Source organism: Varanus komodoensis, unplaced genomic scaffold, assembly GCF_004798865.1.
Source record: "Varanus komodoensis strain SLA01 unplaced genomic scaffold, ASM479886v1 scaffold15, whole genome shotgun sequence".
Lineage (NCBI taxonomy): Eukaryota > Metazoa > Chordata > Lepidosauria > Squamata > Varanidae > Varanus > Varanus komodoensis.
In genome coordinates, this window is record NW_025335440.1 from 11,392,038 (window position 1) to 11,407,505 (window position 15,468).

Genomic DNA, 15,468 nt, shown 5'->3' on the forward strand with positions numbered 1-15,468 from the left:
GTGTGCAAAGCAAGTTCTCCATTCCTGAGATGTCTATAATTCAGTGGCACAGCAATACTGAATGGTCTGACGTCATGACAGCCGACCATGGCTTCATTTATTTGTCATGGCTTGATGTATTGTGCAAACCCAGGCTGAGGTTAAGGTGACTCTTAAATAAATGTTAAACAAGCCACAGGTTGCATGAGGGCTGTCTAATCCTCATACAACCCTTGCTACCTGAGTCCACACATGACAAGCTGGAAGCCATACCAAAAAGGTACCCCTGGGTATGCAGCAAAACTCAACAGCTCTCATGAGCAAATTAACCATGATGGATTATTTCATGTGAATCAGGTTCACATAAGCTATGAATAGGGATTCCTCAAAGTACAACATTCCTTGGCTATGAACTCGCTAAATGGTCTTAGGTAGGTCAGTATTTCCCAGCCTGCCTCCCCATCCATAGGTCTACTATTTTACAAGGCTGCTCAAGAATCTTTTAAATTAATCATCTAGGTTTTATGTGTAGATGTGGTCTAAGAAAGGCCCAGAATAAGATTACTCCATTGCCCAAGGGATTTTTCAATCGGAATATGAACACTGAGATGCTTATACCAATACACAGCATATGCAGCCATTATAAAATCAAAAAAATGGAAGGAGTCTTATAGGCCCTCTAGTCCAAATCCCTGCTCAATTCAGGAAATTCAGATCTAGAACATACCCAACAGGTGGTTGTCCAGCCTTTGACAAAGGGTGTGATAGGGGATGGATGTCTCCATTTTGTGCCACCTGGAATTGGACACAATTTGCATCAGAAAATCATACACTTAAGTATTTGCAATATGTCCTGTGGAACAGCTGAAACATGTCTGAATAAATTCACATAACGGAGAAGTGTGTAAAGAAAAAATTATATTTAAAAATGCCTAAATCACAATTTAGTCAGTGGTATTTATGTACAATGTATGTGCACAATTCACATTTTAGAAATACCCCCCAAATTCCATTAAAAATACAGTGTACATTGAACAGGTAAGAAGTGGAAAAAGGAGAACGTTCACTGAAATAGACTTGGCAGAACTGCTCATCACTACTATTAAGGACTCCATCGTGATATTATCACTAGGTAATTGGTATCATTGTCAAGCTGCTATCAACATCTAAAGTTACTACCGATGTCCAACCAAAATCTAGATTAGATTAGAAATGTACTAAATAATAATAATTCAAGCACACGAAATGTAGCTCTCTTTTGTGTAACAAACTTCTAGTATTTGAGGAATGCTGTCATAGTCCCCCTGCCACCTCCAGGCTAAACATACCTAAAATTATACAAATACTGAAAATCAAGGAAAATTACATAGTAGAACCAACACTGTGGAATAAAAGGCAGCACAGTATTGCTGTTTGAATATTGCTGCTAATACACTCTGATAAGAGTACAAATGGGATATAAATTATTTTAAAAATTCTGGCATACTTTACATGGTACACCTTGGAGTTCCAACTGCAACACATGATAGCTATAAATATGCATGGCACTTCCCAGTCTGTGAAAGATACAGTCCTTGAATTTTTAAATATTAAAGATAAATGGTTTGGGTTGTCATTTAAATAGCCCATATAAAAATTCTTCAGTTCCTTGATACATTACAGATTTATGAGAGAAGGGCAGGTTCCTACAAAAATAGGTCATGATTAAGTCCCATTGAAAGCAACAGGTGGAACTTAGTCTTGTGTAAGTGCCAAGACAACTTGCACTGATTTCAAAGGGTTATGTCAATAGCCATGAAGATGCAATAGCAAAACACACTGGGGAACTCTAACCATTGGCCCAGCTTTCTTTTTGTTTATATCCCCAAATCCCTTGAAGGGCTTTTACTTTTTGGCTTCAGTGTTATTTCTGAAGGCTCAGTTTGTAATTTTATGTTGCTGATTTCTTCTGAACTAAATCACAAGCATTAGAGATACTTTCATAGATGGTTGTTAAGCAAAAGAGGTGTTAGCTTAACTAGTGAAAGTTGGGTCTTAAGACCTTATTTCACCAATTACAACTGCAAAACTAGGACCATCAGATAGCAGTGAATTTTCAAACACCTTAAGTCTTCAGAATCCCCCCTTGCTTTGACTGCAGAGAAAATTATGAAATTATGGCATACGTATGAAAATAGGTATTAAAAGCAACACAAAGCAATAAAGTCAGAAAACTGTAATTTAATTTTCAGTTGCTTCTTGATATCTTTTTTTAAACCAATACTGGATGAATGGCCTGACTCAGATGGACTAATGGCCTTTGTGCTGAATCTGATATGGGGGTCCTGTACCTTCTATTTCCAAAAGGTCAGGCATCGTTTCCATAGGAGAGAGAAGGATTATTAGGCTGTATTCAGCAAGCAAACAGTCCTAGAGATACAAAGGGCTAGGACAAAGCCACAGATCAGAGAGTCAAGCGGAGGTCAGTTCCAAAAGGAAGCCCAGTCCTGTGTGGACAGAGAAGCAAGCAGAAGGATTGGTGGAGCCAAAGACCTAGGGGAGAATTTGCATACCGAGGCAACAAAAATCAGCAACGGGCAAAAACGGAGTCTGCCATACAAAGGAAGCCATCTAACAGCGGGGAAAAGTTCATATAGCATCAGCCTATAGTGATGAACCACAGTGAAGAGAAGGGCAAGGGAAAGAGTAAGTGTACGGGGGGGGGGCAGGGGTGATTATAACTTCTGGGTCCTGGTCTAGGCTGGACAACTTGTGATCTACCAAGTTAGGAATGCACAGATGGAGGTCTAGTGGCAGCTTCTCTGGTTGCTGCCCGTCTAGGAGTGCAAAAACAATGGAGCACTTGGTGGGCCAGCATCGTATGCCAAGGACTTTATTCCTTTTGGCTGTGAGGGCCAGGCTGAGATGTAGCATTATTACTATTCCAGCAACAAACAATTCTTTTCTTAGACCATTTCTGCAAGCTTGAGGGCCCATTGATTACTTTTTCTCCAAATCAATCCGGGCTTTCAAATGTGTTTTTGACCTGAACCAGCTACTTGTCTGAGCTGTTGGCAGACAGCATTTAGGCACCCTCAGTATTTTATTTACCGCAAGGATTCCCATCCTTTTCCAGGGTAGGCACAGGCAAAGGGAAGACTATCACATCTGGCATAGAGCTGCACTGCACAAAAACTGCCAGAGGCTTGGCACTTGAAATGAGGCTATGGAAGTAGAATAAAAACTTTGCTCTTCCAAGGCAGTGAGGACTCTTGCTAGCTCTTTCAGTTGCTTCCCAGATATTAAAGCTGAAGCAGCTTGAATTAGGTGGATTTTGTTTTTTAAAAAATCCAACTATAAACAGGTTGCACATCTAAGTGCTCTCCAAGGAAAAAACAGAGTGCAACATATGTTCCTACTATGCAAGTTATTTATTTGTCTTTTAGGGGAAAGGGGGGGAGGAAGGGGGGGAAGCTTTAATGGACTCATTATTGGTTTCCCTTGGCGAAGCTGTTAATTAATTAAAAAACGACATGTGAATGACATCCATTGGAGAAGTGCATTAGAGCTTCCAGATGCACAATGCTAGCTCATTTGGGATCTAAAATAGTTACAGTTGAGTCACTGCTTACTCCAAGATGAATTGGCATAGTGTTCCCACTTGGGAAAGAGGAACACTCTTCTACTTTGCACCAAAATGTGTCAGGGTTTTTCCAATGCAGTTGATATTAATTAGTTCTTTTAGAAGCAAAAAGTCGCAGCTATAAAATATTTAAGTAAACGCCATTTGGGGGGGAGGGCAGGAGGGAGGCTTAAATATGGAGGTAGAACAGCCTAATCCACAAACCAGTTCAGCTGGCACATTTAAATCTCATTGACATCAGTGTGGTGATGCCAGCCTCAGTCCAAGAACTCCAGGATGACTGCCCTGTTAATCACGACCTTAATAAGTACAAGCCAAATTCTGATTTCTTTCTTTCTTTCTAAAAATAAGGCATTATTTATGACTCCCAAGCACATAGTTAATATAATTTATGGGGTGGCAATAAAAATTAACATTTCTTACTAGGGTTCAGGATCCAAGCAAGCAAGCATTTTCTCAGGCTAAAACCAAAGATCGGAAGTACTTCTTCCAAAAACCATACTTGCAAAACAAGCTGATACAGCCTTTCAGCAAGGCACTCTTGACCATTAGGAAAAAGGAAAATGTTAAGAGACGAGGCAGCTGCCTCCTTTCTGTGACAACTGGGGCTGGTCCAAGTGGCAACTACTTTGGTGGCTGGAGTTGCTGAAGAAATGCATTTAGAGAGTGTCAGTATCCTTTGTTAGAAGCAGTGGTGATTCCTAGCACAGCCTAACTCAATAAAGTTGGTCATTTCTTACTACACTCCATGTTGACTGAGATAAAATGGAGATTTCATGTCCACAACATCAATTTTGCCTTACCCCTTGGTTTTGCCTAACATCCAGCCTGATGGAAGGGTTTTGAGATCCCAAAAGTTTGCTTACTGTCTGACCTTTTGGTTGCTCTTAATAAAAACACTGCCTAATTGTGGACTTTGCAATCTAATCATAATTGTCTCTTTGTTCTTAAATTAAGCTCCAATCATAGAAGTACTCCTCTTGAATTCAAAAGCCATGATGTTGTCTAACATAAAATAACTGGCACCCTTTTGTGAGCATTACTGCCAACAGACTGGTTGAAAACAGTGTCATGGAGAAACAGCAAAGCCAGACTTAAGTCCATGTGAACATAAATACTTGTCCCCCTTTTTTTCAGTTTATTCCCTTTCTAGTTCAAGGTTTAGTTTAGTCCCTTTCTAGTTCTAGTTCAAAGTTTATTCCCTTTCTAGTTTTAGTTTATTCCCTTTCTAGTTCATACATCACAAAAGTATGGTGAAGGTTTATATTGTTTTCCTTAAAAGCTAGTTTGACCTTTAAAACCTTGCATGAGAGGTGTTTGCCTTAATGCAACCTCTAATTAAACATGTGAAAAAAGCAACCTAAAGAGACACGTTGGCCATAAGGTCAGGAATAGTATGATTTCAGACATAGTGAAGAACCCTATTAAGTTTGATGTATCTGCACCCACTTTTTAGCCTCCTTCAAGGAAGGACTTTTATTAAGTGCCAGAGAAGGATGGTGCATGCAGCCCCAAGGCTTTCTACTGCTTAAAGAAATACATGTTTCAATGGTTAAAGCTGAGAAAATCCAGGCTTAATATTTTCCTCTAATTATGGCTGACTGAGCGTACATTTAAGAACCAAACGTTTTTATTAACAATTGCAGAAGCAGGAGAGCTGTTGCCATTTAGATGGTTGTCTGAATTTCTATTAACCTTGATCACTGACTGTATGGGCTAGAGTTGATAAAAGTTGGAGTCCCTCAACACTGGAGGGGCCACAGGTTACCTATTTCTAGTGAACAGTCTTTTTTATGACAATGAACATTCATATTCATTCTTGTTCAAGGTCTGCCCAGTAACAGAGCTTATTTTGCTACAGGCAGAAAAGATAATAACAATAAAACTAAATCTGAGAAGATCAAGCCTCACCTTCTTATCAAGATCATTATATTCTTTCTACATTGTCTGTGGAGTAATTTAAATTCAAGGTTTCATATTATTCACTACACATTTAAAAGCAATGTATTGTGGACAAGGCCATGTCATGGGGAAACCTTGACCTGCAAAATGTTTGTATAGATTTTTAACAAAAAACAACATAAGACAAAAAACAAAACAACCCACCCAAAAAGCCCCCACCAAGTTTCAAAGAAAATATTTAGATGGAGGAAGTGATAGTGGATGCCTGCTTTGTACAGCCACTTTCATAAATTGCAGCTGGATCTGATGTGATGATGTGAAGAGCACATTAAAAGCACATGACAGAAGGTAACTTACATGCTTCCAGAACTTGTGTTTAGCAGCTCAACTAGCATCACTGGTATCTGACCAGCATTACCAAGAACAAATTATTACATGAGCCTCATGATCCAGGTGATTAAGACCACATACAGGAACCTGCTCCAAGTGTCACCACCTTCTAAAAACTAGTTAGTGCCCACAAAAACCAGGTTTTCTCAGCAGTAGTACCAAGGACAAGCAGAAGGTATATCAATATTTCCTGATAGATCTCTGCATGATTTGTGATAGATCAGTAAGGGTTTCTGATTCCTCTAGTTAAACAGCAATAACAACAACTTTGCTACAGCTCGCCTTGTGCCAATTGCTTAGTTTCAGTGTTCTTCATGTGTAAAAAATATGAGTATTGGCTGGTTGTCTGTGACCAGGTGCTTATGCAGCTATACCATTTGAGGGCTGTGTCATAATTCTTGACCCTTGGTAACTCAGAGATTTCAATTTGTATTTCTATACAGAATGAATGGCTCATCGGTTGAATGAGCATGTAACTGACCTTTCTCCTCAGTTCCTGGGGTAGAGAAGAGGTGGTGAGCACAGCAGCAGAGAGGGATGAGGGAAAAGAGCAGATGATCATGGTGGAGTGTAGGAGAGAAAAATGGAAGGAGAGATAATGTTAGAAGCAAATCTCAAGTGAGAAAGAGAAATGAGGCAGAAGAGAATCCACAGAAACAGGGAATGGAATCTGGGGGGTTGGGGGCAGAAAAGATAATTCACAGAGATGGGGAGACAGAGACTGGGGGGTGGCGGCAAATGTCCCTGGGGCCCAAAATGATGGCTTACCCCCCGTTTAAGCTTTCAAAATCCAATGCAATTAGTATTACCATACCATGTAGGTTTTTTTCTCAGAGCTACAGGATGTTTCTCATTAGGAGAAAGGGATTTTTCAGAATTTGACATGTTACATACTGAATTTGGTTCTACTTGTTTTGATACATGCTGAGTTTTTCCAGTTACTTATTCTGTCATTGCATGCATGGTAGCCAACATTTAGAAGCGCAACGCATACCAAAGACTAAAGAAAGCACTCAAGTGCAACCCAACTGACAAAGCAATCCCATTCCTGTCTGCCTTCCACTGGGTTTGACATTACGCCCAGGTAAGCTGGTATAAGAGTCAAGCCTGAATGAGTAGGTAAATGCTTAGTGGGATGGGGAAAATGTAATGCATGGTTTTTCTATTACTCATGTGTAGTGCTGCAAACCACCCAGAGGGCTTTGGCTATGGGCAGTATAGAACTAACTAACTAAATAAATAAATGTCAACTAATGTGCTAACATAATATATGGCCAACCATGCTGTGATCATACCACAAGCAACTTCCATTTCTGTAGGATGGGTGTCAAAAGCAGCTAATTTTTATTAGGTATGATGGATGGCTAATCTTTTTCTAGAACGTTTCGACACTTTACACCTGTACAGCTGAATGTTTACTGTAACACAAAGCCTGGTAAGCGTGTACCTTTTAAAATAACGTTTTAGGGAACATTGATACAAAAATGTAGAAGTTAAATTAAAAACAGCATCAATAGTTAAAACTGGTTTGTCTGTAGAATCAGTGTAATCCACCTTTTAAAAATGATTGGTATTAAAACTGGACGCCACATTCTGTGATGCTAAATGAACGTTTAACAATGTTGTTATTTCGGATATGACAAGCAGTAATGGAAAATTCTTTTGTGGTGCCTGGATGGCACTCTTTGGAGAAAAAGATTCGATGAGTTATCAGCTGTTGCCACGATTTACAGAGGTAAGGCCGGTAGTCTATATCTGTATCATTGTGATGTTTTCCTAGGTCTTCAACAGTGTTCAGAGATTTCTGCATGATTGTTTGAGTTGTTGCGAACAAAACTAAATGATGTTCTCTTACAAGCTTCTCGAGGAACTGAGCACATTTCCTTAAGTTTGCTTCCTGCAAGCTAAGGTTCTCCCCTCCATTGACTCTGTCAATCCAATAGAAGGCTGATATACTATCAATAATCAGAAGGCAGAGGGAAGGATGAGAGCAAAACATGTTTTCCAAAGAGTAAAGGGTAAGAAGCAGCTGAGAGCTGCTGTTGCAATTAGCAAGGAAAAACCTCCTGAGACACTGCTTTATCATTTCTTCTGTGCCTTGAGACAGTCTGCGTTCCAGGATAGTCACTAAACGTAGCATGTCAAAATGAAAGTCTGTGTCAATAAAAAGTAAGCCAACCTCCAAGCCACCTCCTGATTTGGGAAGAATGCAACGGGCAATAAGATGATAGAGCATTTCTGTTTTTCCTGTTCCTTCTGGACCATGGAATTCAACAATATCACCTGTTCAACAATGAAGAGACAAGTTTTTAAGCTAGAAAGTCAATTGTTACTGAAGTGGCAAACAGAAGCATTTCGCTTTCACCTTGAACGTAAGTGCACATGCACACATCACATGAAAACATGTATCTGAAAGGTCCTTCGTATCTCCGTATCTCAAAACCTTTCCACAGCACCACATTCTAATCTAAAATAATCTTTGTGCATATTTAACAACTCCAACTGAGCAGATTTAAAAGAGGGTGACTTTTAACTCAACTATTTTCTCAACTATCTGAGAATAAATGGTGCTACAGAAAAATAGAAACAAGTCCAGGAAACAATGTAGGTTTGCGCAAACATGTTTGCATCTTTCCAGGCACAGTTTCCCAAACCATTACCAAGCCTCCAGAGGATGTTACTGTTCAAAGAATAATTGAGCTAAACGAAATACAGATTAATAAAAGTCACTGAAAGTCTACCTCAAGAGGGGAAAAAACCCACCGTCATCTCATTTCGAACTTTCATCTGTAAGTCTCAAAGTCCTTTAAAGATAGCATTGTGATGGAATGTATCAAAAATTATGAACATGCCTTACATGTCAAATGAGAGCAAGACAGATTGTCTACAATGAAACTTAAAATCTAAAATGGGGTGAATGCCCATTAACATCTGCAGCTCTGGGTTGGGGATAGTGACATGAATACAGGAAATGTGCATACTGGAGATGTAGTATTCATGGGGGGATCCCAAGTTTGAATGTGTTCCATGCCACAACTTTTCCCCACAGAATGCTAACATTTTTAATGGATCCCCACAAACATTTGGACATGATAAAATTGCATAGTGGAACTACCAGGCAATTATTACTGTAAATATTTGTTTACCATTAATGGGATATCCTTCATCAGCAAACAGAAAAGGTTCAAGACTTTTCAGAGAACTTCTGCCTTCAAGCCGTGCAAGCAACTTTAGAACAGAGAGAGAATTAACTAAAATTACTGAATCTACCAACTACAGATATAAACATTACTCAAAATTTAGTGTGAATCCAATTACTTGTTGACAGCTGATTTCAAATGCTTTGATGCATGTACAATTGTTTGCACAGCTCATTTATTTTTAAAATTCTATAAATAGCCCTGGCTACACATATAAATCTTTGTAGACAAAAATAGGCATGGAACAAGTGGAATACAGCATACCTTCCATAAAATGAGTTCTATAAAGCTTATCTGGATTACAAGATACTAGATTTCAAGATACTGTAAAGTCCTATACAGATCTTAATGGCTTCAAAAACAATACTGGATTATATTAATATGTTAAGTTATAAAAACCAGACTAAAAGAGGTACTCAATCAGACTTAAAATCCACAATGAATCACAAATCCCCAAACATGAACGGTTGATATTACTTTCTAGAGCAAAGCTGGAACTCTCTTATGAGCAGGGCCACCACTGACAAAGACCTGCTGACCTAGCTTCCTGATTAAAAGGGGCTGAGCCAAGAATTATATTGATTGTGGAGGAAAAGGCTCATACGGTATACTAGACCCAGACTATGAAGGTTAAAGCCAGCAATTTGTTGGACCTGAATACCTTAAAATAGTGAATATACTGTAGTCCCAGCCTGTTTATGATCTTTCCTTCCTAACCTTATTGAGGTTGTCTGTCACAATCTGCACCAGCTCTTAAGTCCCAAACAACATGCAAAGGGAAACCAAGATAAACAGCATTAGAGTAGCCGACTCTCAAATTTAATGAAGGCATGTATGACAATCACTAGATTCCACACGGACAAGAAAATGTATTAGTTTGCCGATTAAAAAAGCAAGTAAAACAGTGGCCCTATCTATTGCCTCTACCTGACTAAGAAGAGTGCTTAGGGTCAGTTGCTCTCCTAAATTCTAAACCTGATTAATTTAGGAGAGATATATAGATTTCTACTGAGCAACTCTGCCTTTCTTAGATTTGCAGGATCCCATCATTTCATCTTGTCTGGATTTAATTGTTGCTTGTTTGCTTCTATCCATTTGGGCTGATAGAAAAATCAATCAAATGAACAAAAACAGAGGGCCCTAACAATGCCAAATGTCTCAAAGATTTTTCTGGAACATCAGATAGATAGCAATAAAAAAGGTAAAACTGTTACCCTGTAAGTGTCTATGCATGGGTATGTGTTCGATAACTTCCTCCAATATTCCTTACTGGATATTAGACAGAAAAAACCTGTGCCCAGTCCTACAAAGTGCCACAATATCTGATTGCCCATTGTATCAAAAACTGCTGAGAAATGAACAAAGACCAGGAGAATTACACTACTGTCTGTCCCAGAACCTTTTTCAAAGAAAATCAGCCACTGGGGCAGCTAAAGCAGTCTTGGCTCCAAATGCAGGCTGGACTGAAACACAGTCATGTAGGCAGCCAAGAAAAGGTCAGGCTATCTTTCTTCTTTATTCACCCATTTGTCTTATGCTGAGGCTTTCTAGATACAATGGGCCATTTATTTTGGTCTGCAAGCTTCATGACATTTACCAACAAATTCCTGGATAGCAGAGCCAGGGAGCCTAATGCAATATGGATTTTTGTGTTAGATGGACAAGCCTCACAATTTAATGGACTGTTTTAATGCCACAAATGTCCTGAGGTGTCTGAAGACAGATACAGAACTGCTACATGCCCAGGCATTATAAATCTACATAATATGCTTGCCCTAATAACTTTGCATCCAAGATTTTCTCTAATTTTATCTCTTTGGGTAATCAAAACTGAGATCGACATCGCTTGCCGAGAGGGAATAGCTCAATTATAGACCACACGTTCTGCATGCAGAAGGACCCAGGATGAGCCCTGGAATCTCCAATTGAAAGTATTGCAGGAGCCAGGTGACTTGAAAGGCCTGTAGCCTGGGGTCTCTGCCAGTCAACAGTAGAGGCTGCTCAACTAGGTGGGGTACATAGTCTCCCCTAAGTATAGTCAGTATATGCCATCTATGTCACTCAGCCGGTTTCTCCCTTTGCTAGTCACTTTCAAGAAATATCTGACTCATTGTTTTTATACGCTAAATATGAGTATAATGCTATAAAGTTCACATATTTTTCTCAAACAGCAGGTGCTTAACTACACATGCAAATTATTATGATAATTTAAATACCAATGCACCTGTTCCCCTTGTGTATGTTTACTTTCTGGTTTTTAAAGTGAAATAACTGCAGCCATTTAGTATCCTGCTGTGTGTGCTGAGCAACATCCCAAGGGAGTCAGCTAACAGTTTTCCAGAAGAAAGAAAGCCCGCCTCTGTTAAGAATCTTAAGCCAAATTGTTAAGATATTAAATATTAATCCTAGTAAATGGACTATGAAATATTGTATTTTTATAACATTCTGACAAATTTTAAAAGATTTAACTGACTTAAAGCTCCATTATATAAACATCTCCCCAGAATGTATTTATTACACTTTAACCACACTCTTGTTGCAAGAAGCTCCCTGTAGCATACATGGTTCTTTATTGCCTCCCACAACCTTTTTCACAGCAACCCTGTGAAGCAGGCTAGAACACAATACAGTGACTGGTCCAAGCAGTTCTCTAACTGCTACAGCACACCTGAGGCACAAGTGAATAAGCAAAATTAAATTCTATAATAACAGAAAAGTATCCATTGGCAATAATTAAGCTGAGTATTTTCTTAACAGTTTTCTAGTTTCTGTAATCTCAAGAGCTGTTTGGTCCTCTGAACAGTGGATCAAAGGCTGAGAATTGGCAGCTTCAGAATAAAGTCAGTCCAGCCACACTGCTAACATGCATGCATGCATCAGACACAGTATTATATAAATTAAACCTACAAATACAGGAATGAAAGACACAAGAGGACTATAAGGGTGTCAGATTTCTATTTTGCATCACTTATAAATGTTTTAATGCGGCCAGAGGCTCCATAAAATTAATTTGGGAGTTGTTTTCAAGTTGACAGTTGCTCTCTAGGAAGTATAAAGGAGTTAGTGCTGCCATTACTTCATCAGGTTTTGGGTTTTTTTGGAGGTGAGGGCAGGGAACCTAATTCTACTTGCCTCCACCTTGGGAACTTTTAACAGCAGACACTCAGAAATAACAGTATGAATATCTTTGCAATCACAGGGAAAAGTTTCAGTTCTTCCACCTTTATCCATCATGACAAAGAAGCTTTTCTCTACCACTTGTCCTCCATCCAGGAAAAATTCATCCAGGCTGCTGCTCCAAAGCACCAGCCAAGGCCAGAAAAGGCGGCAACTTTGGAAGCTAATTATTAGATCCTGGTGGAAGTCCCATTACTGTAAAATTCCTTTCTTATGGATTTACACCTGGGTCTTCAGTATTTGCATACAGATTGAATACAGGCAGTTCTGCTATACTGAGTCACTTCATAGTTCCATCTTCTATATAATCCAGTACTGTTAATAATGACCCAGGGACTGCATCTCACCCATTCACGGCTTCTACTTTGCATCAGAATAGTCAGAAATCCCCCGGCTCACCATTCCGGAGTAATCTGAAGTGATGTGAACCCATAATTCTGGATTATTGAGCAATTCAATCCTAAATTTTAATACATGCTTTGTTGCAAATGCTGTGTTGCTTTCCTGGCAACAACCTAGAGTTCTAGGTTTGTACACCTGTCTAAACAAGACCCTGCACGGATTTTATACTAGATGCAAAGTGGAAGAGGCAAAAGGCACTACTGAGGAACAGTATGTTAACCAGTGACTAGTCATTACATGCAACTGGGTCACTGCTTGGCAGCAGCTCTTCAGACAGAATTTTTTCCAGCCCTACCAGAAGACAGAATGGGAGATCTACATGCAAGGAACATGTTCTGCCATTAAGCTGCAGTCTTTCCCAGTACCTTCCTTTTCAATGCTGCCTTGAGCTGAGATCACAAAGTTTCATTCCAGGGAAGCCTATTCAAGGTTTGCATATTTTTTCTTTTTAACACGTGCACATATATAAATGCTGCTTCTATGTTAGGAAACCAGCAGTTTTATTTTAATCATTCCTAATGTGTGATTTACTTTTTCATTTCAGCTGTCTGCCATAAAATCTGCTAGTGGGGTCTAGTGATTACAGTTGGCCTCTGGAGATGCACTGAGTGACTTTGGGCTAGTCACTGACTCTCAGCCTACTCTATCTCACAAGTTACACATGCACACATCCCAGTTTCTTTTGTACCATGTCTCACATTTTTAGACATCACCTTATGCGGGCAACACCCACAAAATGGCTTTAAAAAAAAAAAAGCTAAGGACGCTATTCCAAGTATGTTTAGACAGAAAAAATGTCCCACAACTCCTACAATATATTTATTAGTTCCTTTCTATTCCACCATTTGCCTCCCGCAAAGAACTCGAGGGGATTTAGACGGTCCCCCACTTCCATTTTGCCCTCACAACAACCCTGGGAGGTAGGCCGGTCTGAGAGTCAGCAGGCTACCCAAGCATCTACCAGTACCATACCGCAGGATCATATCTGGGGCTACAGCAGGGGAAGACTGTGTGCCTTCCTGCCCCGTGGGCGTTCCCAAAAGGCATCCAGCCGACCCACCGCCGGAAACAGGATCCTGGGGCAGAGGGGCTGTCGGCGCCTTGACCCAGGTACGTGAGGAGGATGAGGGTGCCTTGGCCGCCGCCTCCACCCACCCCACAGGCGAGACGAGGCGTCTCCCGCGGCCTCACCTGGGCACCCGACTCCGCCTTCCCGAGACCGCCAGCCATGGCTCCGGCCAGGGGGAAGAAGACGAGCCGCCGCCACTCAGCCCCCCGGACGGCGGAGGCGCCAACGGCTTCCTCTCACGGCGCATGCGCCCGAGGTACGGCTGCGCGTGCGCACTTCGTAGCACCCTCCTCTCAGAAAGAACCTTGCCCCGGAGAGGTGGAGAGCGCTTCGAGCTTGGTCACCTCGCCCGCCTTCCCTGCTCTTCAGTCCGTCATGCACATGCGCAGTGCCTTTTCTTCTGCAGGCGCTTTGTGGCCGGGGCGCAGGTCTTGCTGAGATCAGTGGGATCTTGGAGGTGCGATTCTGAGCAAAGTTGGAGGTCCCTTTCGTTTAAGCGCACGTCTTCCTTAGCCGGTTTTCCTTGCATTTTCGGTTTCAGGGAGGAGGCGAGAGTTCCAGTGGGGGACTGCTTTTTCTTGGCCAAAGAGCCGCCGTCCTCCTCTCTAGACTTCTCACCTCTAAGCGTGTTTATTCAGAAGTAAATCAGAATACAGCCCTACAACTCACATCCATCATTTCCCAGCGGGTATGAGGCTTATAGGACCTTTTTCTGTCCAAACGTGCATTACTATGATTGTTCCCTTAAACACCATTGAGTTCAATTGCCTTTAATCCCATGTAAACAGGCGCAAGTATTCAGCTGAAAAGCACGTGTTTTAGATGTGAATACTGCTGTTTTCAAGGTGGGCTTCCTCCTCAGCTGTATTGAGGCTTTCAGTCTTGTTGCAACAAATCCATGCATGCTTTCTCAGAAGTAAATATCACTGAGCCTTTCTTCATAATATAATGTGTTTCTAATTGCAGCATAGACTAATTCTGGGAGTAGATTTACGGAATACCACTGAATTTATTGCTAAGAAAACATGCATATGATTATGATGTTGAGTGCTTATTTGGCAGGTTTGAGAGGCTTCGAATTGTACTGCGGAATGAAACATCAAATGCTTATAATTAAGCTCGTGTGATAAAGACCCCACAACTAAAACCTTCCCTGAAGTGTTGGATAACAGCAAGGTAGGCCTCTTGAGGGGAAATGCTGCAAACTAGCAATCATCTGTGGTCTTTCTGTTTTTGATTTTAAAGACACCATTTCAGTTGCATTCATGGTGCTTTCCATGACAGGATCCTGAAGCGCTTGGCACACATGCAAATTAATCCTATCAATATCTCAGGAGAGACTGCATTTTAAATTACAAAAGTAATTGAAGAAAGATACAATTACTTTTGTCTTGCACAAGGACTGGAGGAAGTCCAGCAACCATCTGATAATGGATAGCATAGAGAAGGAAATATTTCACGTGTGTGTTCATGACACCTTATGCAATTCACCTAAAATGGCACCAACCGATCAGATTTCAGACTGGAACGTAGCAGTGTGAAAATTTTGTTTTTTTTTTCCTTAAGATTAACATGCCCCAGTAGGCTGGACAGAACTAAATGGGCATATTGTTTGAATCAACATTGTGATACACAACAGCAGTGTGTATCAGTCTTAACAGCTACTGCTGTCTATGGATGCTGTCCTCTAGAGAAGAAAAATATCTTCACAGCACAGCAGGACCTGT

The 15,468-nt window shown here is 40.6% G+C and overlaps 1 protein-coding gene across 1 annotated transcript; it reads right to left on the bottom strand.

The window, feature by feature from the left end:
- Window positions 1-863: 863 nt before the first annotated feature.
- XRCC2 (X-ray repair cross complementing 2) lies at window positions 864-13,944 on the bottom strand. The gene is made up of 3 exons (XM_044425160.1): window positions 13,864-13,944; window positions 9,040-9,121; window positions 864-8,176 (listed from the first exon to the last, which is right to left on the bottom strand). Exons 1-3 carry the CDS (start codon window positions 13,900-13,902, stop codon window positions 7,467-7,469), a joined length of 831 nt encoding a protein of 276 aa, XP_044281095.1. The 5' UTR covers window positions 13,903-13,944; the 3' UTR covers window positions 864-7,466.
- Window positions 13,945-15,468: the final 1,524 nt, after the last annotated feature.